The 27,800-nt window shown below is 53.3% G+C and overlaps 1 protein-coding gene across 1 annotated transcript; it reads left to right on the forward strand.

Moving 5' to 3' along the window:
* Positions 1-614: 614 nt before the first annotated feature.
* Positions 615-27,566, forward strand: ZBTB9 (zinc finger and BTB domain containing 9). Its single transcript, XM_077788923.1, is given in 21 exon segments — positions 615-743; positions 1,356-1,557; positions 4,244-4,375; positions 4,418-5,011; positions 5,669-5,751; positions 6,034-6,285; positions 6,288-6,638; positions 6,640-6,859; positions 6,862-6,903; positions 6,906-7,025; positions 7,380-7,484; positions 7,487-7,579; positions 7,582-7,650; positions 7,653-7,723; positions 17,075-17,287; positions 17,330-17,697; positions 19,870-19,939; positions 20,733-21,117; positions 22,839-23,158; positions 23,484-23,825; positions 27,177-27,566. Coding segments are annotated over 21 exon segments (4,551 nt in total).
* Positions 27,567-27,800: the final 234 nt, after the last annotated feature.

Raw genomic sequence — 27,800 nt, forward strand, 5'->3', positions numbered from 1 at the left:
CAAACCAAGACAATACCCATGGAAAAACCCACCTTAGACTGGTACCTTTTAAATTCTGCACCCCATCCCGAAGCATTGCTTTCATCTGCTGCTACTTTTACTACAGGACCCCTTACGCCCAAACAATTACAATGGATAGGAAAATGGAAATGGATACAGAAACCCCTCAGAAAAGAGAAGCCCATCCCGAATGCCATTACAGCCTTTACAGACGCAGGTCGCAGATCACGCAGAGCAGCTGTGGTCTGGAAAATAGAACAACAATGGCATCACCAAATACTGGAAGCAACGTCTCATGACAACTTACAGACATTAGAGTTAATGGCAGTTATCTGGGCAGTGTCTCATTTGTTGGGGCCGCTGAACGTTGTTTCTGACTCACTCTATGTTGTAGGAGTGGCGTCAAGGATTGAAGATGCCGCCATCAAGGAGGTCCAAAATCAGCACTCTACGAACTCTTTCTTCAATTGAAGCACGCCTTAAGGAACAGAAGGGAGGCATATTCTATCATACATGTCCGCAGCCACAAATGGAGTGAAGGACTGGGAGCAGGCAATGCCAGAGCCGACAAATTAGTGTCAATTGCTCGTCAAGTGGTACTTCCACGGCAAACAATGGCCCGAGAGAACCATGCTATCTTTCACCAGAATGACAAAGGCCTATCACAGGAGTTCCGCATCCCACTAGAAGAAGCTAGAGCTATTGTTAAGGCTTGCCCCATATGCAGCCATCACAATAAAGGAGTAGGCCTAGGAATAGGAGTAAATCCGCGAGCCTGCAAGCTAATGAAATTTGGCAGATGGATGTCACCCATGTACCTAGCTTTGGTCGTTTGAAGTATGTCCATGTGACTATCGATACTTACAGCCATTACATATGGGCTACTGCTCAGACAGGAGAACGGGCCCTTCATGTGGAGCGACACCTCAGCAGCTGTATCACAGTTATGGGAGTACCACAGAGGATTAAGACTGATAATGGCCCTGCTTATTACAGTAAACGTGTCGCCCGCTTTATGCAAACATGGAACATCACACACATTACAGGGATTGCAAACTCCCCTACTGGACAGGCAATAGTAGAAAGAGCTAATGGAACGCTTAAACAATATCTGGAAAAATACACTGATATAGTCAGCATACAGGATAGGCTATTGAAGTGCCTGTTTGTACTTAATCACTTATGCATTTTTGGGGATGAGAGGTTACCCACAGTAATTACTCACTTTGCCTCTAAAGCGCCTACCCCCCCGCAAATGGTAGTCAGGTATAGAGATCCAAAAACAGGAATTTAGCAAGGTCCGGCTAAGGTACTGTACTGGGGCAGGGGTTATCTGTGTGTTTCTACACCAACAGGTACTGTGTGGGTCCCAGCTAAGTAGGCACGACCTACCAATGACCAGCCCGGAGCAGAGAAGGAGGCAGCGCCTTCAGAAGACGATCTCCAGGATCCTGCATCAAGTAGAAGAAGAGCTTCAGATTAAGTTCCTGTTCGACTCGCAGAGAGAAGTTGAAGACTGCCTCTTGCCTCATTTAGCTAGAGACTTTAACCGCTCTTGTCCACTTGCTTGCTTAACTTGCAATAGCTATAACCACCAATCTTGGGTAAAAATATTTTGTGGAGGGTGTTCTCAGTGTTGGTGGGTTTATCAGCATCACCTTACCCCTGCATTCTGGTGTCCTACCTGTCAGCACCAGTGGAACTTTGACTCACCACAGCGTGCCTTAACACAACTAACAGGTCAACCTATCAGGGAGAGCCTGAGATTAATAGAGAATACAGAAGACCTGAAATTAAGAAAGCTAGCTTGGAGGGTACAGCACTTAGTAAAGAAAATTCTAAGTACTAAAAAGACAAGTATTTTAGATTCCTGTTGTCAGAATGGTGTCGGGATCCCCATTCAGTGGCAAGTTGACCCAAAGGATTGGGACATGCTGTGTAGAAGGTTTAGTTGTCGCAATCGTACTGCTAAGCGTGCAGGCGTACGTCCCACCTCAACCTAAAACAAATGTATGGGTCACAATGGCAAATCTGACAGAACAAGAGTCCATCTGTCTTGCTTTGTCTTCCCCAGGTAATCCGTTTTCCACTTGTCTAGTCGGTCTACCGTTGGATAAGTGGCCATGTCCTAAAGGCATTCCAACTTGTAACAACTTAGATTTAAATACTACTGTAGATGGTTAGGACGCGTGGGTGCCCTACTTACCCATCGCCCTGGCAGAGCCTCAGGAGCTAGAACCACTGGGGGCAGTTGGAATAGATTGCTGTTTGTACTTTAACTGGACAAGTCAACAGCAAAAAATCAATAGGTCTGCAACTGTCGTCAATTCTACCTTACCAATTTACAGAAACAGTAGTAGCTGGTGCCAATACACGACCAAAAGCATTTCGAAATCAACAAATAATCCGCTTTCTTTACCCAGGGGAACATTCTTAATTTGCTGTGACAGAGCGTGGGCTGGCATACCTTCCAAAATAAAGGGACATCCTTGTTCGTTAGGAAGACTGTCGTTATTGACACCCAACACCTCAATGATATTAAACATGGCTCAGCGTCATCATGGCGGTAGATTGCAACGCAGTGTACATAGCTTTACCAGTGAATGTCGGGATGATGTTAAATTTTGATCCCCTGAGGCGATTATTGCTGCTTCATTCTTAGCGCCCAGTGTTGCCTCAGCAGGAGCATTAGCTCAACTCAACAAGCTGGGATGCTGGTTAGCTAAACAAACGAATGCTACATCAAAGGCCCTAAGCGACCTGCTTTTAGATGTAGACTCAGTAAGACATGCTACACTGCAGAATAGGGCGGCTATAGATTTCTTATTGCTGACCCAAGGTCATGGTTGTGAAGAATTTGAAGGAATGTGCTGTATGAACTTATCCGATCACTCTACATCCATCCACAAACAAATACAAAAATTGACCGAGCTAACTCAACAGTTAAAGGTAGAGGATAGATTAAGTTTAGAAAGATGGCTAAAAAGACTGGGGAGAGGGCCGTGGTTAAGAGACATTATCAAATACGGCATAATAGTTCTAAGCATAATTATGATACTTTTGCTTGTTTTGCCCTGTGTGTTTACTTGCTGCAAGGCTTGATACAACAGCTTTTACAGAAAATGCTAAATGCACACCTTGTTGTGCAAAAGGAAAACGGGGGAAGTGTAGAGAGCTTGGCAGAAGAATGGTTAAATAGCAAGGGACATGAAACTGTAAGATTAGTCAAAGTATGAAGGGCTACGTGACTACTGCAAGGTCTCCATGACCCTGAAAAAGCAGGTGGTATGCAGAAGTCAGGATGATTGAAGCTGCTTGGTATGTAGAAAAGATAAAGAAGAACAAAGAAGTACTAACTACAAGGACAGTAGAGCGAGATAGTAGCACAAGTCACATAGCAACCAATTAAGAGCTTGGCTTTCACAATATGCATGAGCTAATTAGTGAGTATATATAAACTGTGTAATCTGTCACAATAAACTGAGACTTGATGATCATAATATCTTGAGTCTTATCTCCCGTGGCACCCCCCAACAAGAAAGGAGACAAAATAATCCAAATCCTCCTGGAAGCTGGTTTTGCCATCAAGAGTAAAGTTAGGTGATCATCTCATGAAATCCAGTTCCTGGGAGTAAAGTGACTAGATGGACGGTGTCAGATTCCCGCTGAGGTCATCAACAAGATCACAGCGATGTCTCCATGTCCAAGTTTGAAGACCAAAAAAAAAAAAAAACACGTTTTCCTATTACCATCTGAGTAGGAGTTGCCTCGGGGCAGTTTTCCATATCTGCTGTTAATAGCCCCATCAATGCCTTGCCACATGACTCAGAGATAACACTGTCCAGGAGCAGGTGATTAAGGACACACCTTGTGACTCAACCCATTGTGAGATGCTCTGCCCAGCGGGGAGGAGCTAGGCATTCCAACCTGGATAAAACTGGGGATTTCTAGGCAGAGGGGCAGCCTTTTCACAGGTTCTCCAAAAAGACACAGCAACTACATCTGCCATCCCAAGAGGACTGCAGCTACTCCAATTCGGACTGCTACCAGCACGCTGGCCAGGTTGTATTCTGACTTTGTCAGTAGTCTTCCCCTTTGTATTATTGCATGTGTTTTTGTCCTTTTCCCTTGTATGGTATGAGAATTGCTTTATTGGTCTACTATGTCTATCGCATTATAACCTCAGAGGCAATGAACATGATTTGGAATATGTACTCAATTCTGTTTGCTTGTCCTAATCTAGGCTGCTACGTCTGGGGCCTCGGCAACCACACCCAGCCCCTGGGGGGAGGGGTAAAGATTGATTTTTTCCAACCTTTCAGGCTTGACACAACAGTTTTTGAAAATGTTAAGCTCCCTCTGGATGCCAAGGACAGTATAATGTTGTTGTTAGTTCTGCTTTGTCTTCTCTGCACAGTCTGCAACATGCTTAGAAACAAAACACTACATAGTGTGGTGCAGCAAAACATACATAGTGTGATGCAGCGTCTTCTTGAGGAAGAGGAAACAAGAAGGAAAGCAGCAGTGTCCGTGCCCGTACAGAATACCACAACAGCATCCATGTCAACACAGACTGCCACAGAGAAAGAAGGAACCAAAAGGAAAACAACAGTGTCCGTGTCTACACAGACTGTCATGGAGGAAGAAACCAAAAGCAAAGCAAAAGTGTCTATGTCTACACAGACCAGCACAGAGGAAGAAGGAACCAAAAGTGCCATCAGCATCTCCACACAAACCATCACCAAACCAGAGCAGCCTGAACCCATGGTAGTTGCCCCCGTTCAGAAGAAGAAATCAAGGATCAGATCAGTCTGCATAGTGACTGACGAGGACACTGCAGGACCCTCGCACCCAGCGGAAGAGACGGAACCAGAGATCATCACTCCCTCTCTATCCCTGGGTGAACTACGTGACCTGCGGAGAGAATTCACCCGCCAGACAAATGAGTCCATCCTGATCTGGCTTCTCCACATCTGGGATGCTGCAGCCAATGACACCATTCTGGATGGAAGTGAGGCCAGGCAACTGGGATCACTATCCCGGGATGTGGTGATTGGCACAGAAGCACAACTCCTCCTGGCACCCCAACTATCGGTGCTGGGGTGGATGTTCAAAGGCAAAGTTCCTTCCATCCACTGTGCCACCAGAGCTACATGGAGCAAGTGGGCTGCTCTCATCACACAGTGTGCCCATGTTAGGAAACTGAATCACCCTGGGATTTTGGAAGTAATTACAAATTGGCCCGAAGGTGAAAATTTTGGTGTCACAGATGAAGAACAAGAACAAGAGACGCGGGCTGAAGAAGCTCCACCATACAACCAACTGCCAGCAGAGGAAACTCACTACACTCTCTTCACTGACGGTTCCTGTCGCATCGTAGGGATGAATTGGAAGTGGAAAGCAGCTGTACGGAGTCCCACACAACGGGTCACAGAGGACACTGAAAGAGAAGGTGGATCGAGCCAGCTTGCTGAACTCAAAGCCATTCAACTGGCCCTAGACATTGCAGAAAGGGAGAAGTGGCCAAAGCTCTACCTCTACACTAATTCATGGATGGTAGCCAATGCTCTCTGGGGGTGGCTGGAGAGGTGGAAAGAGGCTAACTGGCAGCATAGAGGGAAATCAATTTGGGCTGCTGAAGAGTGAAAAGACATTGCTATCCCGGTAGGGAGGCTCCTTAAGAAAATCTGCCACATAGATGCCCATGTCACCAAGAGCAGAGCTATTGAGGAGCAGCAAAACAATCAGCAGGTAGATCAGGCTGCAAAGATAGGGGTGTCAAAGATAGACTTCGATTGGGAACACAAGGGAGAGTTGTTCCTAGCACGATGGGCCCATGATGCCTCAGGTCATCAGGGTAGAGATGCCACCTATCAGGGGGCACGAGACCGAGGGGTGGATCTAACCATGGACAGTATTTCTCAGGTGATCCATGACTGTGAGACCTGTGCTGCCATCAAACAGGCCAAGCGGGTGAAGCCCCTGTGGTATGGTGGGTGGTGGTCCAAGTACAAGTATGGGGAGGCCTGGCAGATTGACTACATCACACTGCCCCAGACAGGCCAAGGCAAGCGCTACGTGCTGACCATGGTAGAAAAACATTTTTACAAATATATTAGTGCTAAAAGGAAGGGTAAGACCAACCTTTGTTCTTTACTGGATGAGGGAGAGAACTTAGTAACTACAGATGACACAAAGGCAGAAGTGCTTAACACCTTCTTTGCCTCAGTCTTTAGCTGGAAGACAGCTTGTCCCCAGGACAACTGTCCACTTGGGTTGGTTGATGCCAGGGAATAGAATGGTCCCCCATTATCCAACAGGAGGCAGTCAGAGAACTGCTGAGATGCTTGAATATTGATAAATCTATGGGACCAGATGGGATCCATCCCAGGGTGATAAGGGAGCTTGCAGATGAGCTTGCAAAGCCACTCTCCATCATTTACCAACAGTCTTGGCTCACGGAGGAGGTTCCAGATGACTGGAAGCTGGCCAGTGTGGGACTTATTCACAAAAAGGGTGGGAAGGAGGATCCTGGTAATTATAGACCAGTCAGCCTGACCTCAGTACCTGGCAAGATAATGGAGCAATTTATACTGAGTGTCATCATGCAGCATCTACAGGATGGCCAGGGTATCAGACCCCAGCCAGCAGGGGTTTAGGAGGGGTAGGTTGTGTTTGACCAACCTGATCTCCTTTTATGACCAGGTGACCCATCTGGTGAATGCAGGAAAGGCTGTGGATGTTGTCTATTTGGACTCCAGCAAGGCCTTTGGCACTGTGTCCCACAGCACACTCCTGGAAAAGCTGGCAGCCCACAACTTGGACAGGAGCACTCTGTGCTGGGTTAGGAACTGGCTGGATGGCCGGCCCAGAGAGTGGTGGTGAACAGTGCTGCATCCAGCTGGGGACAGTCACCAGTGGTGTCCCTCAGGGGTCTCTGCTGGGACCAGTTCTATTTAATATCTTTACTGATGACATGGATGAGGGGATTGAGTCTTTCATTAGTAAATTTGCAGATGAAATTTGTTACAGCGCGCTCGGGCTATGCCTTTCCCCATTTCCAGAGACCCCTGTGACTCTGATCAAATAAGCCTGGTCCCCTCCTTCCTGCCCTTATGGGGTTGGTGGAGAGACAGAGAAGCCCTCCCTGTCCAGAGCCTAGATAAACCCCTGACCTCTCTGGTTCGCTCTCCTTCCTCTGCTCTTTCCCCCTGGATCTCATGGAATAAAGAGCTGGACAACTATATCGGGGCAAGAGCCTCTTTTGAATCTTTGACCATCTCCTGATGTTCCTCCCCTCAAGGCCTCGTATCTCTGGGCTAGCCTAATGGTTTAGGGGCTGAGAGAGGGTAGAGCATCAGAAACTGGTAGAGCATCAGAAACTAAGTTGAGAGCATGTGCCCTTCTGTTGGAAGGTAGGATGGCTCTGCAGGGAGATCTGGAACGGCTGGATGGATGGGCAGAGTCTAACAAGATGAAGTCTAATCCAAGTGCCCAGTCCTGCATTTTGGCCACAATAACCCCCTGCAATGCTATAGGCTGGGGACTGTGTGGCTGGACAGTGCCCAGGCAGAGAGGGCCCTGGAGCACTGGTCAGCAGACAGCTGAACATGAGCCAGCAGTGTGCCCTGGTGGCCAAGAAGGCCAATGGCTCCTGGCCCGTGTCAGGAATGGTGTGGCCAGCAGGAGCAGGGAGGTCATTCTCCCCCTGTACTCAGCACTGGTGAGGGCACACCTCGAGTGCTGTGTCCAGTTCTGGGCCCTCAGTTTGGGAAGGATGCTGAGATGCTTGAGCGCATCCAGAGGAGGCAACGAGGCCGGTGGGTGGCTTGGAACAGAAGCCCTACGAGGAATGGCTGAGGGAGCTGGGGCTGCTCAGCCTGGAGAAAAGGAGACGCAGAGGTGACCTTATCATTCTCTACAACTTCCTGAAGGGTGGTTGGAGTCAGGTGGAGGTCAGTCTCTTTCTCCAGGCAGCAACTGACAGAACGAGAGGGCACAATCTCAAGCTGCACCAGGGGAAATATGGGTTGGATATTAGGAAAAAGTTTTTCACAGAAAGAGTGATAAAGTTCTGGAATGGTCTGCCCGGGGAAGTGGTGGAGTCACCATCCCTGGATGTGCTTAAGAAAAGACTGGATGTGATACTCGATGCCAGGGTTTAGTTGAGGTGATAGGGGACAGGTTGGACTCGATGATCTTGAAGGTCTCTTCCAACCTTGTGATTCTGTGTGATTCTCTGAAGCTGCCACTGGATGGTTGGAGACCTACCCTGTGCCTCATGCTACTGCCTGGAAAACCATCTTGGGCCTAGAAAAGCAAGTCCTGTAGAGACTTGAGACCCCTGAGAGAATTGAGTCAGACAACTCATTTAATGAACAGCCTTATCAACACCTGGGCCAGAGAACATGGCATTGAATGGATATATCATATTGCTTATCATGCACCAGCTGCCAGGAAAGTTGAACAGTGCAACAGACTCCTTAAGACTGCCCTGAAGGCATTTGGCAGGGGAACCTGGGAATTTAACTTGGCAAAAGCAACCTGGATGGTCAATACCCAAGGGTCCATCAATTGAGCTGGTCCTGCCCAGTCTAAAACCCTGCACACAGTGGATGGAGAGAAAGTTCCTGTGATACATATGAAAGGTATTTTAGGAAAGACTGATTAGATTAATCCCACCACAGGCAAAAGTAAACCCATCTGTGGGATTGTTTTTGCTCAAGGACCTGGTTACACTTGGTGGGTAATGCAGAAAGATGGGGAAACACGTTGTGTACCACAAAATTTTAAGTGAGACCTGTGTGTAAGGTTTCAGTCTGCATGTTTTATATAAATACATATGTGTATATATATATATCTGTAAGAGAGTTTGGGTATAATGTAGATGGTAAATAGAATAACGGGTGGGTTATGTCCCAGGTTACAATACAAAGATGTGCCCAACAGTATGTATTCTGTCAGCATCTTCATGAGCTCTTGAAACCAGGAGGGGCAATGTTTTCCTTGGCTCTTTCCCCTGGACTATCTCCTGTTAATGGGCCCATTAATGACTTGCCCCATGACTCTGAGGTAACTCCCTCTGGGAGCCATTTCTGTTTAACGGGCATTCAAGGATCCACTGCAGGACTCATTGAGTTATATCAGCCCATTGTGTGATGCTCTGCCCAGAGGGGAGGAGCTGAGCATCCCCACCTGGATATAATCTGGAGTTTAGTACAGAACAAGCTGCTCTTACCCACTGGTTTCCAGAGGACAAGAGCAACCAGACCTTTTCTACAAGATCACTATTTCAACAAGACCACTTCATCTGGACTGCTACCACCACCCTACCTAGAGAAGTGGCAGGTTGTATTCTGACTCTGTCACTGGTTTTCTTTTGTACTACTGCATGTCTTTTATTTTACTTCTTTTTTTCTATAAATTGTTTTTCTGACTTAGAGTCTCTCACTGGTTTTGCTTTCAAACCAGAACACATGGAAAGAACAATCTTTAACTCCACAATGGGAAAGTCTTTTTCAGGTACTACTGTCTACTGAGGCAGCGATCCGGACCGGGCAACGAGGGTGGATCCACTCCAGCAGAATCAAAGGACCTGTGGAAGAACCTAAGAAGTGGACTGTAACATCTAAACCGGATGATACCAAATTGACTCTCAAATGAGGATGGGGTGGTAATGAACTGGGAGGTCCCAAATGATCCAAGGAATGTACCAAGAATTACACCTGACTGGGAAATAAGGCTGAGCTTATAACAGTAGTTTCAAATACCACCTGGACAAGTTCTGAGATGTCTCTGATACCCACCTTGGGGAGGAATACTTCCACTTCAAACAGGAGAATCAGGACTGTTTCGGTCAGGGAATTCTCATGTTCTGACCTTAGGCTTTGACTCATACAAAGAAGAGGAAGAATTACAACTTCCATCAGTGCCATATTGTCAGAACTCAAAATGTCCCTCAGACATTTTTGGAGGTTCCAGGCCCAGGTCAGAAGCATTTGAGACCCTGGCAGGCAGCTGGAAACAGCTGTGATTTTGAGTTTGAGCCATGGAATGATTTACCAACCTTGCAGGAAGAACAAGAAGTCACAAAAGTTTAGATATTATAGTAGAAGTAGTCATAAAGTAGAGGGAAGGATTTTTGAGTGCTGTACAGGGGGGTTTTGGTTTTGTACATGGGAGTCAGAGGTTTTAAGATGGAGGGATTTGGGCCTGCCCTCCCTCTTTCTTCTTCCTTACCTCCATGTTCTTGGTGATGTTGGCACTCACAGATTGGTTTAGAGCAGAAATGCACCATTTAATATAGGTAATAGGCATTGGGGAAAAACTGTAACCATGTAACACATAATGTACCATATAAAAGATAGAAAAGCACCATTTAATATAGGTAATAGGCATTGGGGAAAAACTGTAAACATGTAACACGTAATGCACCATATAAAAGACAGCAGCAGCCCTGGGCGGGGAGAGAAGAAGCAGTCGGGAGTCAGAGAGGATGTCAGGGTGTGTGTGTGCCTCTGCCTGAGCTGCTGAGCAAACCACAGCAGCTCGAGAAGAAAATATTTTAGAAAGCTTACAATAAAATGCCTTGAGACTGAACAACAAAAGAATACTGAGGGGTTTTTTTAAAGCACGGGTTGGAGGAGAGAATTTTCCACCACACAGAGCCACCCGTGACCTAGGGTGAGCCCCAGCACCATACCATATAGCTTGTTTGATTCATTCTAATAATGGACATGCTAGCTGGGTTAAATGTAAATGTTTAAATTGTGGGAAAAATTGGTATTGTAGCTCGTGCAATCGACGCTCTCATTGCAGGAAGTGTTGAGTACCAAATCTATTCCCTATCCAGACAGAACTCAGAACAACTGAAATAGTATCTTTGTTTTGTGGATGGGAATTATTAGTGCCTGTTGAATGGGAGATACCTGAGGAACAGTGGGAAACTACAGTTAGGGAGTGTCAAAAACTATTTGCCTAGAAATTAGCGAAAAAGGAAGTGACAAAGAAAGAAGAGGGCAAGCCTGGGTTGGCCACTGTACTCGCCAGCGAGAAGATCATATACACCTGCTATGGGCAGCAACCCCATAGGCATGGGAAGTGGAGGTATCAGCCATGCCAGACCTCTGTTACTCCTTTTTCTGTCACTCATGCTTTGTTTTTTTTCCTTTTGGAGTACCAGCAAAGTCATGTCACAGAGGTTACCGGAAGCTGTACATGGAAAGACACCAGGGTTCCTTTTTTGTTACACACACCCATATCAACAGTCACTGCTATAACACATCCAAATTAGGAAATTGTATACAAAATAGGAAAAAATACTGGATTGTGGAAAATTTAGGAACAAGTGGTAACAGGTTGGAAAATAAATGTCTGAAAGGAGAGAAATGGTTTTGTTTCACTTCTGCCACTGGGAGTAAAGTCCTGGACCTAGTTAAAGAGCAATTGGTAAACAAAAAGGCAAAGCCAATACAACAATCAAACCCTGTGCCAATTTCATTTCAAGATTTATATACAAAACTTGAACAGTAATTTAAAAAGGAAATAGACATCTCGAGACTGGGGAAAACTTTGTTTGTGGAATTGGAGGAAAGAATAAGTAAGGAACTTAACATAACCAACTGTGGGGTCTGTGAGGAGCTTTGAGGGCAGAGGAATGGCCATGGAAAGGCAGCAGTTTAGGCCTGGTTGAACTCCTTAAGTGGAACCAGACAAATACTAGAGGGGAAAACTGACCAGAAGGATGGATTTGAAGTTCAATAGTGAGAGGGGATGAATGCCTCTGGTGTACTGGGGAAAATTTTCTTAATGAAGTAGGAAATACTCTCTGTGAGAGATATAAAGTGAGCAATGGAACTTTTAAATGGTGGATCCCAGAGGAACCAACTCAGTATTGGACTCGAGGAGAAATGAAAGAGAGAAACTGCAAATACAATTACAAAATTGGACTTTTTCAATGTAATGATACAGGCAGAAAATCCTTATTCTGGAATCCCAAAAATATCCAAATTTTGGGAGAATATAAATCAACAGAAAAATTACTATTGGAAATCACCAGACAGCTTATTTTGGATATGTGGAAAGAAAGCATACCCAAAACTCCCCTGTAGTTGGAAAGGGAGATGCACTGTGGGAATTATACAGCCAGGATTTTTTTCTTCTACCAGGATCAAATGGAGATTAATTAGGAGTACCAGTTAATGAGGAACTAAAAAGGAATAAAAGGGATTTGACTGAAGGATTCCAAAAATGGGGAAATGAAGAATGGGCCCCTGAACTCATACTGGAAATGTATGGGCCAGCCACCTGGACACAAGATGGGAGCTGGGGATATCAAACCCCAATTTGTATGCTAAATCATATTAGAAGACTCCAGGCAGTTGTAGAGATAATAACAAGCAGAACTGGTGGGCAATGGAATTAATATCAAGGCAAAAATCCCAAATAATGGAGATGTCATCCTAGATATAGTTAAGGATATCAGAAAAATATATCCTGTTCCCGTCCAAAAGTGGGAATCAAAGCTCAAAATGAGCTGGTAGGATAACATATTTGGCATAGAATGGTAAAATGCTTCTTCCTTTTGTGTGCTACAGCTGGTTTGGTATTTCTTCCTTACTTGATCCCCAGTTTTATTCAGCTAATCACCAGCCCAGTCCAGGGCATGCAAGTGGTAACAATGCCTATAGACCCAAAATTGACTACATCTGGGACTGCACTAAAGATTATGGCATTAAAGAAACAAAAAAATTAAGAAAGGCCCTTGGAAGAAGCAGAAATTATTTAGGGGGGGAGGGGGGGGGAAGGCAAATAATGGAGGATAGAAAACAAGAAATATTGCTCAAGCCAAATGATTTGTAAAAAGGGAAGAGGTGGGATTGTTATAAGTGCATATTATATTGTTGGCTTTTCATAAATATTAAGATGAATGTTGTATGTACAATGTTAAAATAACTTTGCTTTTATTTTTCCTATTTACAAAAACTTTGACCTAGTAGTAGTGGTAGCTGATATAGCTAGGAGTGAACTGTCTGTTTGGTCAGGATAGCATCCAGTGAACATGTCAAGAGGACCCGGCTATTGATATGCCAATTATCAGCATCAGCTGTCTGAAGAAAGCATAGGCCAAGGCCCAGAGTGGAACTGATCAAGAGAGGGAACCAAAGCCACAGCCAAGAAACACGCATGCTCTAAAAAGCTGGAGCTGCGCAAGAGCCACGCTGAACAGTTCCTGGAATATGTAAACTAGTGGTGGATATGCATAAGGAGTATGAATATGCAACAAAGGCTGATGTAATAGAAATGGTACAAAAAGGGTGATTCCCAAATTAGCCGGGGTGCTCTTGGCTGAGTGCCAAGATGCACCCGGCCGTAATCCTTTGCTTTACTGTCTCTGCCTCCTATTGTCCATTATGAAACTTTGAAATTGTAACAGGGAAGTGAACCGTGTTTTTCACAAGGGAATATGGAACCTTTACATATATCGGCGCCGGGTTGCCCACTGCTTGTCATAACGAGGCTTGTCAAACCGGTTCTTTTCTCTTTCTTGATCTAGTAAGTTTTGCTATGGGGCTACACTCTTTGATGGCTTTTCTCACGATCTTTCCCTTCTTTCACTTGCTCAAGGCTGCAGGGAGTTCATCAATTCCATCCTCCTCGGAGCTACTTGAGCAAGAGCTCTCTGATTCGGCTGACTCTGTTGTACCATATAATCTATTTTACCTCCCCCCGGTCCTAGGAAGCACCACGGAGCATTTCCCGCATCTTTTAACTCCGGCTGCGAGTCTGCGTCATCGGTGATTTCATCCGGCGGAGCCGCTCAGGGTTGCTACGGAAACTCACAGGGCTGAGAGCGGAGAGACCCCTCCCCGTACGGGAGGTTCCCTCTCCCCTCTCCCGGAGAAGGCTCTGCCCCCGGCTCCTCCTGGGCTGGACCGCCATCCATCCCCTCCTCTCCCGCAGAAGGCTCTGCCCCCGGCTCCTCCTGGGCTGGACCGTCATCCATCCCCTCCTCTCCCGCAGAAGGCTCTGCCCCCGCTCCTCCTGGGCTGGACCGCCATCCATCTCCTCCTGTCCCGCAGAAGGCTCTGCCCCCGCTCCTCCTGGGCTGGACCGCCATCCATCCCCTCCTCTCCCGCAGAAGGCTCTGCCCCCGGCTCCTCCTCCTCCTCTCGGGGCGGGGGCGGTGGCATCCCTGCCTGCCCAGGCTCGCCTTTCTCCTCCTTCACTGCCCGGACCCCGTCTGGGCTGCGCCTCCCCCGTTCCCCCGATCGTGTCGGCGGTGCCGGCGGGGGGGCGCGACCGACCGCACCCTCAGGGCGGGAGCAACGAGATCCAAGTCTTCTTCCTCCCTTGTTTTACTTTTGTTGTCCAGTCTTGGCTGTTTTTTCCTTTCTCCCCTTTCCCCCGTAGGACTGAGCTATGCTCTTTTGCTGTGCTGCTGGGCTCCGCTGACATGCTGACACCATAAAGAGCCTCGCATACTTTCGCTCACCTGAGTACCCTGAGTATTTATCCAGGGCTATACCGGAAATCAAACTTGATATTAATCTCTTATCCAAACTACCAAACTCGGGCCTCACGTGATTGTCCTCCAGCTCATACCGCGACCAGATCTTTCCTGAGACTCTAATAAATTTGGATTTGAAAAACAAGGCTCCCCAGTTTCTCAGTACTAACCCCAGGGGATTGTCTCTCGGGATATTATTTCTACAACACTCGCAGCAGAACACACACACACCGAATTGTAACAGACATGAGTAGGAATTAAAAGAACCAGCGAGAGGGAGAGCGACATTCAAACCCAAGCCCGCAGTGGCGACACGAGAGCGATCCTGCGAGCCAGCCCCGCCCGCATCCCGGAGCCAGAACAGCCCTTCCACCCGCCTGCCAAGCACAACACCCCCGGCACTCACGCCTGTCCCGCAGCTGCCGAGCTTCTTGGCCTCCGACACCCTCTGCATGCCCCGGGAGCAGCAGCCGGACCTTCCTCTGCCTCTGCTCCAGGGCTTGCCCAGATGCCGTGGCTCCCTTCGTGCTCGCCAGGAGCTGATGCCTTGGAAAGGCTCCCCTAGAACAGAGGCCAGAGTTCAAAAACAAAGGATGAGCCAAAATGATCACAAAATGGACGACTGGTCACAGGGTCTCTCACTTTTAGAGGTTCTGGTCCATTTGCATATTGGAGTTAATTGTCCAATTATACCTTTAGATGGTGAAGTCCCATCCTTCTTGTTTTCTCTCTTCAGACCACGTTGTTTATGTTCTTGGGCCTGAGATTTGGATTATTTGTCCTTGAGTCCCCAGCTAGAGCAGGAATTGTTTTGTCTCCCTGCTCTGTGAACAGAGCTCACCATCCCTTCATATGAAGCCCAGACCCACAGAGAAAAGCAGCACAGAATCTGAAAAGCCAAAACCTAAGGCATTAAATCCATGGGAGCCCCCTACACTCACCATGCCCCCCCTCAGCACCCCCTGGGCACCCCCCATTGATTGAACCCTCCAAAACGCCCCCAGGCCCAAGCCCCTTGGTCCCCCGAGTCCCCAGCCTGCATTCTCACCTGGGAAACCCCAAATCTTTGGGAATTCTCAACTGGGAAGGCCCAAATCCCTGGAAACCTCACCTGGGACCCCCAAAACCTCACTGGGACCCCTGAAACCTCAGGTGGGACCGTCAAAACTCACCTGAGACCTCCAAACCTCACCTGGGAGCTCTCAAAATCTCCCCCAGAACCTCACCAGAGCTCCCAAACCCCACCTGGGACTCCCCAAAACCCTTCCAGCATCCCCCAAACTTCATCTGGAGCCCCTCAAAACCCTTCAAGGATTCCCCCAAACCCCCCAGGATCCCTCAAACTCAATCTGTCACTCCCCAAAACTCCCCAGGAGCCTCCAGACTCCACCTGGGACCCTCCCAAAACCCCCAAAACACTGGTGACAGTGGGACAGAACTGGGTGGCACTGGGCTGGTGGCACTAGAATAATGACATGGGGCTGGTGGCATTGGGACAGTGGTGGGGACATTGGGGTGGTGACACTGGGACATAACTAGTCTTACTGGGATGGAACTGGTGGCACTGGGGGGGGACTGGTGGCACTGGGACAGGAATACTGGGACAGGACTGGGGACACTGGGATGGGGACATCAGGAAGGGACTGGGGACTCTGGGCTGGTGGCTCTGGGGTGGAACTAGTGACACTGGGACACAACTGGTGACTCTGGAATGGGGACACTGGGATGGGACTGGGGACTCTGGGATGGAACTGGGAACACTGAGACACAGCTGGTGACAGTGGGACAGGACTGGAGACATTGGGCTGGAACTGGGTTGGTGACATTGGGCTGGTGGTACTGGGTCGGTGACAGAGGGACCGAACTGGTGGCACTGGGGTAGTGACACTGGGATGGAACTGGGGACACCAGGTTGCTGGCACTGGAATGATGACACTGGGCTGGTGGCACTGGGATAGCCCTGGGGACCCTGAGGTGGTGGGACAGCAGCTTGTCACAGGGGTTTGTCACGGGATTGTCACAGGGGCTTGTCACCCGGCTGTGTTTGCCCCCCACAGTGTCCCTGCCATGTCCCCAGCGGCCACGGAGCCCCGCAAGGTGCCACAACCCGGCACGGGGGGAGTGGGAGGGGACAGGGAGGACGGAGGGGACACGGGGGGTGACAGAGGGGACACAGGGTGGCAAAGGGGACAGGAGGGCGTGGCAGGAAGGAGGGAAGTGACAGAGGGATGGAGGGGACTGAGGGTGGCGGGGAGGGGGACAGCAGGGGATAGCAGAGGGGACGAGGGGGTGACAAAGGGACAGAGGGGACAGCAGAGCCCTCCAGGGAGGGGACAAAGGGGACCCTGGAAGGGTACTGAGGCCACCCCAGGAGGCCACAAGTGCCACCAGGTCCCTGACACCTCCCCTGTCACCTGCCCAGTGGTTGGAGGCGCTGGTGGCCATGGTGGCTGCCCTGGGTGAGGTGACAGCCACCGTGGCCGGGCCATACAGAGGCGTGTGGCAGCGCGTGTCCCCAAAATCCCTGAATGCGAGCCTGGGGAGCTTCACCTGACACCTCCGTAGGCCCTGAACCTCCACACTGTCACCTCGCTGGGCCAGGCCCTGGCCACCCTCGGGGCCACCCCTGGGGCCACCCCTGGGACCACCTGGGTCGATGTGAGAGCCACGGGCAGCACCTGGCAGGGGTCGACTGAGGTGTTCAAACACAGCCAGGCCCGGCTGGCCAGGGAGGCCACCGAGCTCCGCGACGCCTGCAGGGACACGGCCACCACCAAGGCCAGAGCTGCCATCGCCACATGCCGTGCCTGGTACCTGTAGGACAAGGCCACCCGCTGGGGGACAGCTGGGGACAAGCAGGTGGCCGTGGCCCAGCAGCTGCCGGTGGCCCTGGGCAGGGAGGAGGTGGCCTTGGCAGGGGCCACGCGCAAGACCTGGGTGGCAGCAGCCACCAAGGAGGAGCAGGCGGCTGCCAAGGCCATGAGAGAAGCCATGGTGGCCAAGAACCAGGTGAGGGCAGCCACCCAGAAGGGACAGCGGGCAGAGGTGGCCCTGGGGCTGCTGAAGTGCTTGGTGGCCGTGTGTGACGAAGCCACCGCGTTCCCCCGGGAGCTGCAGTTCCGGCTCGGGGACATCGAGGCCATCCTGGATGAGACAAAGAAGGTGTCCCCCATGTCCCCAAAGCCCTGGTGGCCACAGTGGCTGAGTTTGAGTAACTGTGGGAGGCCAGCAGCCATCTGTTCATGCGTCACCTGCTGAGGACACCTGGGGACATCCATGACCTCCTCTTGAGTCCCTGAGGTAGCTGCAGTGGTCCTGGTGGCCCCAGTAGCTGCGCAGTGGCCGAGCAGTGCCAAAAAAACATCGAGGACATCCTGAGGCTGCTGCAGGGACAGTGATGTCACCGCTGGGATGTCATGGGGGCAGATAACTGGGGAGACTTGTGGACACCTGAGTGCCACCAGTGCCTCATGTCACCAGGGCCTCGTACAAGGGAATTTGGGGGGCTCCTTGTGCCACCAAGAGCCCCCCAAGTGTCACCAGGACCAGCCCAGCCCCCGTGTGTAGGTCGCTGGTGTCACCAGGGTCTCTCTCTGTGTCACACACTGCCCTCAGGCACCCGCCGGGACCCTCGAGCACTGGGACCCCTCTCCAAGCACTGGGACCCCCAAATTTCACCGTCCTTGTGCACCTGGAGCCTCCCTCAGGACCCCCCCTCAGGCATCAGGACCCTCAAGTTTCCCCTCTCGCCTCAGTCACCGGGACCTGAGCACCGGAACCCCCCCCTGCATTGATCCTCCTTCATTGAGCACCAGGACAGGAACCAGACCCCCCCCTTGTGCACCAACTCCCCCGAGCACCGGGGCTGGACCCCCCTTTGTGCCCCCCCACCCATCACGGGGGTTCCACCCCCTCCCCTTTGACCCTCCTGGAGCCACAGGACACCCCTGGAACAGCTCCAGGACTGGGGGGGCCCAGGAGCCGGATTGGAGCCCCTGAGCGTTGGGGGGCAGAGGGGGGTCCCCAGCACGGGGGGTCCCTTCAAACTCAGTCCCGTTTCCCCCCCATTGTCACCAGGGACCCTCCCCCAGTTTACCCGGCCCCCCCTGTGCCCCGGAATCCCCCCATTCGCTGCCGCCCCCCGCTTCACCAATTCCCAAAGCGCTGGGACCCCCCGGGCCATGAGCCCCCCCCTAGTGTGCCAGGACCCCCCACTCACCACCCCTCCCCCTTCCATGGGACCCCCTTCACCGCCCCCCACCACCAGGACCTCCCAATCCATGGGACCCCCCACACTCACCAGGACCTCCCAATCCATGGGACCCCCCACACTCACCAGGACCCCCCAATCCATGGGACCCCCCACACTCACCAGACCTCCCCCACTCTCCATGCTCCCACCCTTGGCACCCCCCGGGACCCCCATTGGGGGCATAGTGGGGGTTTGGGGGCCCCGGGGGTCCCAAATGATCCCAAATCCTGCTGGATTCCAAGGAACAACCCCAAAGGATCTCAGATCCTAAATCCTGGATCCCAGAAAATCACAGATCCCGAATGCTGCTGGATACACAAAACCAATCCCAAGCAATCCCAAACCCCAGATCCCAAATCCTGCTGGATTCTCACCAATAGTCCCAAATTATCTCAATTTCTGGATCCCAAGCAATCCCAAAATTACCCCAAATCCTGGATCCCTAGCAGTATTAAAATCCAGATCCTAAATCCTGCAGGATCCCAAGGAATAGTCCCAAATGATCTCAAATCCTGGATCCCAAACAATCCCAAATCCCAGATCTCAAATCCTATTGGACATTCAAAACCAATTCTAAATGCTCTCAAATCCCAAATCCTGAATCCCAAAAACTCCCAGACACCAAATGCTGCCAGATACCCCAAATCCGATCCTCAAAGATCTCCAATCCTGGATCCCCAAACAATCCCAAATCCCAGACCCCAAATCCTGCTGGATCTGCAGAAACAATCTCAAAAACCAATTCCAAATCAGGGTCCTGGCAGGAGAAATCAGAGCCCTGGGTGGGGTAAACGGGTCCTGAGGGGGCCAATGGGGTCCTAGAAGGATAAATGGGGTGCTGAGGGGAAAATGGTTCCTGAAAGGATAAATGTGGGCCCTGAGGGGTTCAGTGGGGTCCTGAAAGGATGAATGGGGGTAAATCAGGGTCCTGGCAGGGGAAATCAGAGCCCAGAGGAGTCAATGGGGTCCTGGCAGGTAAATGGAGCCCTGGAGGATGGATCCGGGCTTCAAGGGATTGAAGCCGGCCTTGAAAGGGTCCCTGAGGTCCTGGCAGGGCCAGTTCTGCCCCTCGGGGGAGGATCAGGGTGTGGGGCCCTCCCTCCTCCAGGAGCCTCAACACCCTCAGCCCTCAGAGCTCCGGCCGCAGCCTCTGGATGAGGACAGGGATGGAGCACAAGGTGGGAACCCCAAAACCCCAGGGTCACCCCCATATGGTACCATAGGGGATCTGGGGAGATTTGGGGGGGATTTGGGGTATTTTGGGCCAGTTTGTTGAAGTTTGGGAATCCCCAGGGCCATGGGTGCGGCCAGGAGGGAAAAGGGAAGTGGAAAGTTCCGGAGTCTGGGGAGTTCAGAGGGGCCTGGGGAGGGGGAAAAGGGGGATGGGAGCTCCCAAATTCCTGGGAGGATTCAGGTGGAACCCGCTAAATCTCACCTGGGTACCTGAGAAGCCCAAAACCTCCCTGAAACCTCACCTGGAACACCTGGGAAACCCCAAATCCTTGGAAATTCTCACCTGGGACCCCCCCTAAACCTCACCTGGGAGCCCCTTGGGACCCTCACCTGGACACCTGGGACCCCCCAAATGCTCACCTGTGCAGCTGCGAAACCCCAAACCTTTGGGAAATCTCAACTGGGAAGCCCCAAATCCCTGGAGAACCTCACCTGGGACCCCCCCTTGCCCCCTGTGCCCACCCTGACCCCACTGTGCTGTGTCCTCTAGATGTCCCCTGCTCATTTGTGACCCCCAAAACTCAACCTGGGACCCCCCAAAATCCTTCCATGACCCCCTAAAACCCTTCCAAGGCCCACAAAGCCCCCTCAGGATCCCCCAAACCTCCCCTGCGCTCCCCCTACCCCCCAAAAACCCCACGGGGGACCCCCAGAACCCTGCCTGGGACCCCCAAACCCCCCCCCCCAGAACCCTCCAACCCCTCCCCCACTGCCCTAATCCCCCTCTCCTGTCCCCAGGTGTCCCCCCCTGCCCTCCCCCCTGAGGTGGACACAGCGGTGGCCGCGCGGCAAAGGGCCCTGGTGGCCCTGGTGGCTTTGTCTGAGGCCCTGGGGACACCGGACAGCGTCCCAGCCGCACTGGCCGAGGCCGTGGCTGCCCTGGACCAGGCCCAGGAGGCCCAGAGGGGACTGGAGAGGGCCCGGGAGGCCGCGGTGGCCCCGGCAGTGGCCCTGGGAACCCTGGGGGATGAGAACGAGCAGAGGCTGTGGCAACTCGGGGCCGTGGCCACGGCGGCGGCGGCGGCGCTGGAACGTGAGGAGAGACGGGCACGGCAGTGCCAGCGCTGGCTGCAGGCTGGGCACAGGCTGGCCGTGGGGCTGATGGTGCTGTGTGGGGTCGTGTGTGAGTAAAAACCAGTATGGACCAGTATAGAGCAGTATGGACCAGTATAGAGCAGTATGGAATGGTATGGGGCAGTATGGACCAGTATGGGCCAGTATAAACCAGTACGGACCAGTTTGGATGAGTTGGGCTCTTGACTGGGCACAGGCTGGCTGTGGGGCTGATGGTGCTGTGTGTGGCTGTGTGTGAGTAAAAACTACTTTGGACCAGTACAGACCAGTATAGACCATTATAAACCTGTATGGACCAGTACAGACCAGTATAGAGCAGTATGGAATGATAGGGACTGGTATGAGGTAGTATGGACTGGTACAAACCTGTATAAACCAGCAGAAACCAGTATAAGCCAGTTCAGACCAGTATACATCTGGATCGTACTGTGTGCTGTGGGTCTGCACTGCCTCAGTGGGAGGCAGTATGGACCAGTTCAGACCAGTTCAGACCAGTATAGACCAGTATGAGTATCAACAGAGCAGTAGAGACTTCCCCCTGCCCTGGCCAGTACAAAGCAGCATTGACCAGAGCAAACCAGTACAGACCAGTATGAGGCACTACAGAGAAATGAGGATCATTATGAATCAATAGAGAGCAGTGGGGGCCAGTTTGGACCAGTTCAGACCAGTGTGAGTTTCTACAGACCAGGAGGGACTTTCCCCTGCCCTGACCAGTATGAACCAGTACAGAGCCGTAGGGACCAGTTCAGACTGGCATGGACCAGTAAAAACCAGTTCAGACCAGTATGGACCAGTACGGACCAGTACAAATATCTACAGACCAAGAAAGACTTTTCCCTCCCTGACCAGTATAGGCCAGATCAGACCAGTATAGACCACTACGGACCAGTGCAGAGCAGCAGGGGGCAGCAGGGGATGCAGGGAACCAGTACAGACCAGTTCAGACCAGTATGGAGCCCTACCGACCAGTAGAGACCTTCCCCTGCCCCAGGATGGTGACACTGGGACAGGGACACTGGGACAGGACTGGTGACACTGGGATGGAACTGGTGACACTGGGATGACTCATGGGGACGATGACACTGGCACAGTGACAGCGCGGGAGACACTGAGCTGGTGACATTGGTGTGGGGACAATGGGGTGGTGGCACTCAGGTGGTGACAATGGGACAGAACTGGTGGCACTGGGGTGGCAACACTGGGATGGAACTGGTGACACTGGGCTGGTGGCACGGGGGCAGCCCTGGGGACACCGGGGTGGTGACAGTGGGATAGACTGGGGTGGTGGCACCGGGCTGGAACTGGGGACAGTGGGAGGGGATTGGTGACACTGGGACAGGGAGAGTGGGACAGGACTGGGGTCACTGGGAGGGGACACGGGGATGGGGACATCAGGAAGGGACTGGGGACACTGGGGTTGAACTGGTGGCACTGGACTGCTGCTACGGGTGGTACTGGTGACATTGGCATGGTGACATAGGTATGGGGACAATGGCGTGGTGGCACTGGCATGGAGCTGGGAGCAGTGAGCTGGTGGTACTGGGACAAGACTAAGGACACTGGGCTAGAACTGGGTTGGTGACACTGGGCTGGTGGCACTTGGGTGGTGACAGTGGGACAGAACTGGTGGCACTGGGTTGGAAGGGGGGACACCAGGACAGGACTGGTGGCAGAGGCACAGGGACACTGGGATTGAACTGGTGCCACTGGACGGGTGGCACTGCCGTGTCCCTGGTGCCACCTATCCATTGTCCCCTGTCCCCACAGTGTCCCTGGACTCGGTCCGCGTTGCCCTGGGGGTGAGCGAGGACAATCACCTGCTGCTGGCCCTGGCCGCGGTGGCCGTGTCCTGCGAGGTGGCCAGGCAGGGTTTGGGGACATCGCGGCGTCACCTGGCCACCGCCGCGAGCCACCAGCGGGACATGGCCCTGCGCCTGCGGGACCGTGCCCGACGGGTGGCAGCTGCCAGGGCCAGCGCCGAGGCCGCCGCGGCCACCAACGAGGCCACTGCAGATGTGCTGGGGCAGCTGGAGGAGGTGACACAGGCACTGGAGAAATTGGTGGCCGCTGTCACCCAGGACAGGGAGGTGACACCGTGGGGGACACGGGGACAAGGCTTCCCCAGAGCTGCCCGGGCACTTGGGGACATCCTAGTGGGGTTGGACACATTGCATGAGGGGCACGAGGAGGTGATGCCAAGGCTGGAGGCGGCCCAGAGAGCGCTGGCGGGGCAGGGGTAGGGACAGGGTGGGGACACTGGGGTGGCACTGTCACCGCTGGGGTACGGGGACACTCTGAGGGACAGTGGGGACTTCGGGGACAACCCCGTGTCCTTCCCTTGGGGACACCGGGACCACCCTGAGGTCCCCTGTCCCGTTTTGGGTCACCACGATGTCCCCGATGTCCCCACAGTGTCCCCAACAGGACCCCGGCATGTCCCCAGGGTCCCCAACAGGACATCGGGGGGGACACTTGGGTCTTGTTGGGGACATAGGGGGGACACTGGGGCCATCTGGGGACCCTGAGGGCACATCAGGTCCCGTTGGGGACATGGGGGGGGACAGCGGGGACTCCTCCCGGGCAGGGGGGAGGAAGGGGGGCGGGGACGTCACCTCGCCCTGCCCCCATCCGGCCGCGCCACTTCCCGCGTGTCCCCCGCGTGTCCCCCGGGCCGGTCCCCCCTCCCCACCAGCATCTCCCGGAGTGTCCCCGCGGCGTCCCCGGAGTGTCCCCACGGCCATGGAGCCCCGCGAGGTGCGGCAATCCCGGGGGACACGGGAGTGTGGCGGGGAGGGGGAGGGGACAGAGGCTGGAGGGGACCAGGGGTGACACAGGGACGGGGGGACAGCAGAGCCCTCCAGGGAGGGGACAAAGGGCACCCTGGAAGGACACTGCGGCCACCCCAGGAGGCCACAAGTGCCACCAGGTCCCTGCCACCTCCCCTGTCCCCTCCACAGCTGCTGGAGGCGCTGGTGGCCGTGGTGGCCACCCTGGGTGAGGTGGCAGCCACCGTGGCCGGACCCTGCGGGGACGTGCTGCTGGCTGTGTCCCCACGGTCCCTGAGCGCAGCCCTGGGGACCTTCCTCGGTCACCTCCGGGACACCCTGGACCACCACGGTGTCACCTCCCTGGGCCAGGCCCTGGCCGCCCTCGGGGCCACCCCAGGGGCCACCTGGGCCCATGTGTCAAGGGCGGCCAGCGCCTGGCAGGACTCGGTGGCCGCGCTCGGGGACCGCTGGGACCGACTGGCCAGGGAGGCCACCGAGCTCCGCGACGCCTGCAGGGACGCGGCCACCAGGGAAGCCACCACAGCGGCCACTGCCACCACCCTGGCTGGGGATCTGCAGGACAAGGCCACACAGTGGGGGACAGCCGGGGACAACCTGGTGGCCGCAGCCTGGCAGCTGCCGCTGGCCCTGGACAAGGAGGAGGTGGCCTCAGCGCTGGCTGCGCACGAGGCCCGGGTGGCAGCAGCCACCAACAAGGTGGTGGCGGCCACCAAGGCCACGGAAGAGGCCGTGGTGGCCACCAGTGAGGCTGGGGCAGCCAGCAGGAGGGGACAGCGGGCAGAGGTGGCCCTGGAGCTGCTGGAGCACTTGGTGGCCGCGTGTGACAAAGCCACCACGTTCCCCCAGGAGCTGCAGCGACGGCTCAGGGACATCGAGGCCACCCTGAAGGGGACAAATGAGATGTCCCCCGATGTCCCTGAGGCCTTGGTGGCCGCGGTGACCGAGGCTGAGCGGCTCTGGGAGGCCAGCGCCCGCCTGGCCACGTGTCACCTGCTGAGGACACTTGGGGACATCCGCAGGCTCCTCTCCAGTTGCCCTGGTGGCCCCGGTGGCCGCGCGGTGGCCGAGCGGTGCCAAAGAGCCATCGAGGACATCCCGAGACTACTGCGGGGACAGTGATGTCACCACTGTGATGTCATCGGGGTGGTAACATCATCAGGGATATCGCTGGTGTCATTTGTCCCCGCCCCCATCTCAGGGCGGGATTTGAGACAAATTTGGGGAATTTTCTGGGAATTTTCATTAAAACTGCCCCAAATCCTGATGGGGATTCCTGGGGTGACATCACTGGGGACACTTGGGGACAGGGACCAACCCAGCAAGGCCAGTCACTTTCGTGTGCTGTTTCCATGGTGATGGGGACACATGGAGTCCTCAAAGGGAAAACAGGGTCTTGAGTGGGTGAGTTGGGTCCTGGCAGGGGAATGAGGGTCCTACAGATGTCACTTAGGGTCATGAAAGGGTAAACTGGGGGGCCAAGGGGGTAAATGGGGGTCCTGGCAGGTTAAACGAGTGTTGTGAATTCCATCTGTAGGACCCCATTGAACCCTTCAGAGCCCTCATTTACCCTTCCAGGACCCCATTTAGCCCCTCAGGACCTTCATTTCCCCAGCCAGGACCCTGAGCCCCCCACTCTCAAGGCGACCTTTCCCCTTCCAGGACCTCATTCACCACCCCGCACCCCAGGCCGTGCCCCCAGGCTCTGATTGGTTGGATTGGAGAAAGGGGCGTGGCCATTGAGGTGGAAACCAAAATGGAGAAAGGGAGGAGGGGAAGAAGGGGTAGGGACACCCCAAAAATGAGACCAGGCTCCCCCAAATTCCAGGAACTCCATGGGAACCCCTAAAATACTGGGAATTACATAGAAATCCCCAAAACTGGGACTTAGCACTCCCCAGATGCCCCAAACTGGGATAAAAAAATTGATTTCCCAAGGGATTCTCAGTTTTTAATGTCCCAAATTGGCATAACAAGTTGATTTTCCAGGAAATTCCTGAATTTTAATGCTTCAGATTGGGATGAAACGTTGATTTTCCAGTGAATTCCCTTTTTTTCCAGCGAAACCCCATGAATTTCCTGTAAAGTCAACTTTTAAACCCAATTTGAGGCATTACAAAAACAGGGCCCTGGGGGGCTTGGTGGTCCTGGGGAGGATTTGGGGTTCCTGAGGGAATCTGGGCGTTCAGGAGGGTACTAGGGGGGATCTGGGGGGTCCTGGAGGACCTCGAGGGGTCCTGGGTGGGGTTTGGGAGGTCCCAAGGGATCCTGGAAGTTCTAGGATGGCTTTTGGGGAACCCTGGGGAGGATCTGGGGGGTCCTGGAGGGTTCCAGGTGGGGTTTGATGGTGGCCAGTGTGCTGCAGATGTGGCACGTGGTGGAGCCGTGCTTGCAGATCCAGCGGGAGCTGGAGGGGGATGGGGCTGGCTGGGGTCATGGGGAGGCACTGCCATCATCATGGAACGTTCATGCTCGTGACGGGTCATCGGCATTGGCATCGTCACAGAACCTTCATGGCCGTGATGGGTCATCATCGCCCTTGTCAAGAACATCTGCGGTCATTAAGGGTCATCATCGTGGAATGTCTATGATGGTCATGATTCCATGCGTGGCCTTGATGGGTCTTCACTGTCATCATCAAAGATGGGTCCATCCATGGTCTTCAAGCGTCCATCCATGGTCTCGATGAGTCTTTGCCTTTGTCATCGTCATCATCATGGACCATCTGTGGTCGTGAAGGGTCTTCATTGCCATCGCCAGTGACCATTTGTGTTCATGAAGGGTCATCATCATTGTGGAATGTCCATGACGGAGATGAGTCCATCCACTGTCTTGTTGGGTCTTTTGCTTTATCATCATCATCATCAACCATGGACATGGAGGGTCTCCACTGTCATCAAGGGCAGTCCATGGTAGTGAAGGGTCTCCATTGTCATCATCATCATCATCACCTGCGGACCCAGTGGGTCATTGCATGCCAACCATGAAGGAGAAAGATCTTCATCATCCTTCTCTCCCTCCTGGACCCTCTGATGTGGCTCTGTGGCTCAGCCACAGTGAAGGACCCTCATCATCAATGTTGTCATCATCGGGTTCCCATGGCAGTGAGGGGACAACCCTTGGTGACATCAGGACCATCCATGGTGACACTGGGACTATCCATGGTGGGGACGGGACAATCCATGGTGACAGTATGACAATCCAGACTGACATTGTGACAATCCATGGTGACAGTGACCCTTCCTCCTCCTCCACTGCCACTGAGGAGCTCCTCCAGCTCCACATGGCCACCACCACAACCCTGTCTCTGCCATCCCAGGAGATCCTCAAGGTCCACATGGAGGACAGTGATGATGACAACAATGACGATGACAGCGATGACAACAATGAAGGCCCCACACAGATCATGCCAGATGACACCAATGCCCCTCTGGCTACGCCGCTGGACCCGCCCACCATCGTCTGCATCAAACCTGAGCTGGCCACCACCACGGTGACCACGCCGGACATCCCACTGCTGACCAACCCGACACCACCCAGCTGGATGCCGGTGGACCCGCACGGCAACGAACTCCCGTGCCGCAGTGGCCACAGGGCCCACGCGCCAGTGAGGCCCGGCACCGTGCCAGACCACGGGAAGCGCTCGGTGGCACGGCCCAAGGGCAAGCGGCACATCCGGCTGAGCCTGGGCTGCGGCCGTTCCTGCTGACCCTCAGGCTGCGGCCATTCCCCTGCGGCCATTCCCACTGACCCTCGGGCTGCGGCCATTCCCCTGTGGCCGTTCCCACTGACCCTTGGGCTGCAGCCATTTCCCTGCGGCCATTCCTGCTGACCCTTGGACTGTGGCTGTTCCCCTGTGGCCGTTCCCACTGACCCTCAGGCTGCGGCCATTCCCGTGGCCGTTCCCGCTGACCCTCAGGCTGTGGCCATTCCCCTGTGGTCG

Source organism: Lonchura striata, chromosome 29 (assembly GCF_046129695.1).
Source record: "Lonchura striata isolate bLonStr1 chromosome 29, bLonStr1.mat, whole genome shotgun sequence".
Classification (NCBI taxonomy): domain Eukaryota; kingdom Metazoa; phylum Chordata; class Aves; order Passeriformes; family Estrildidae; genus Lonchura; species Lonchura striata.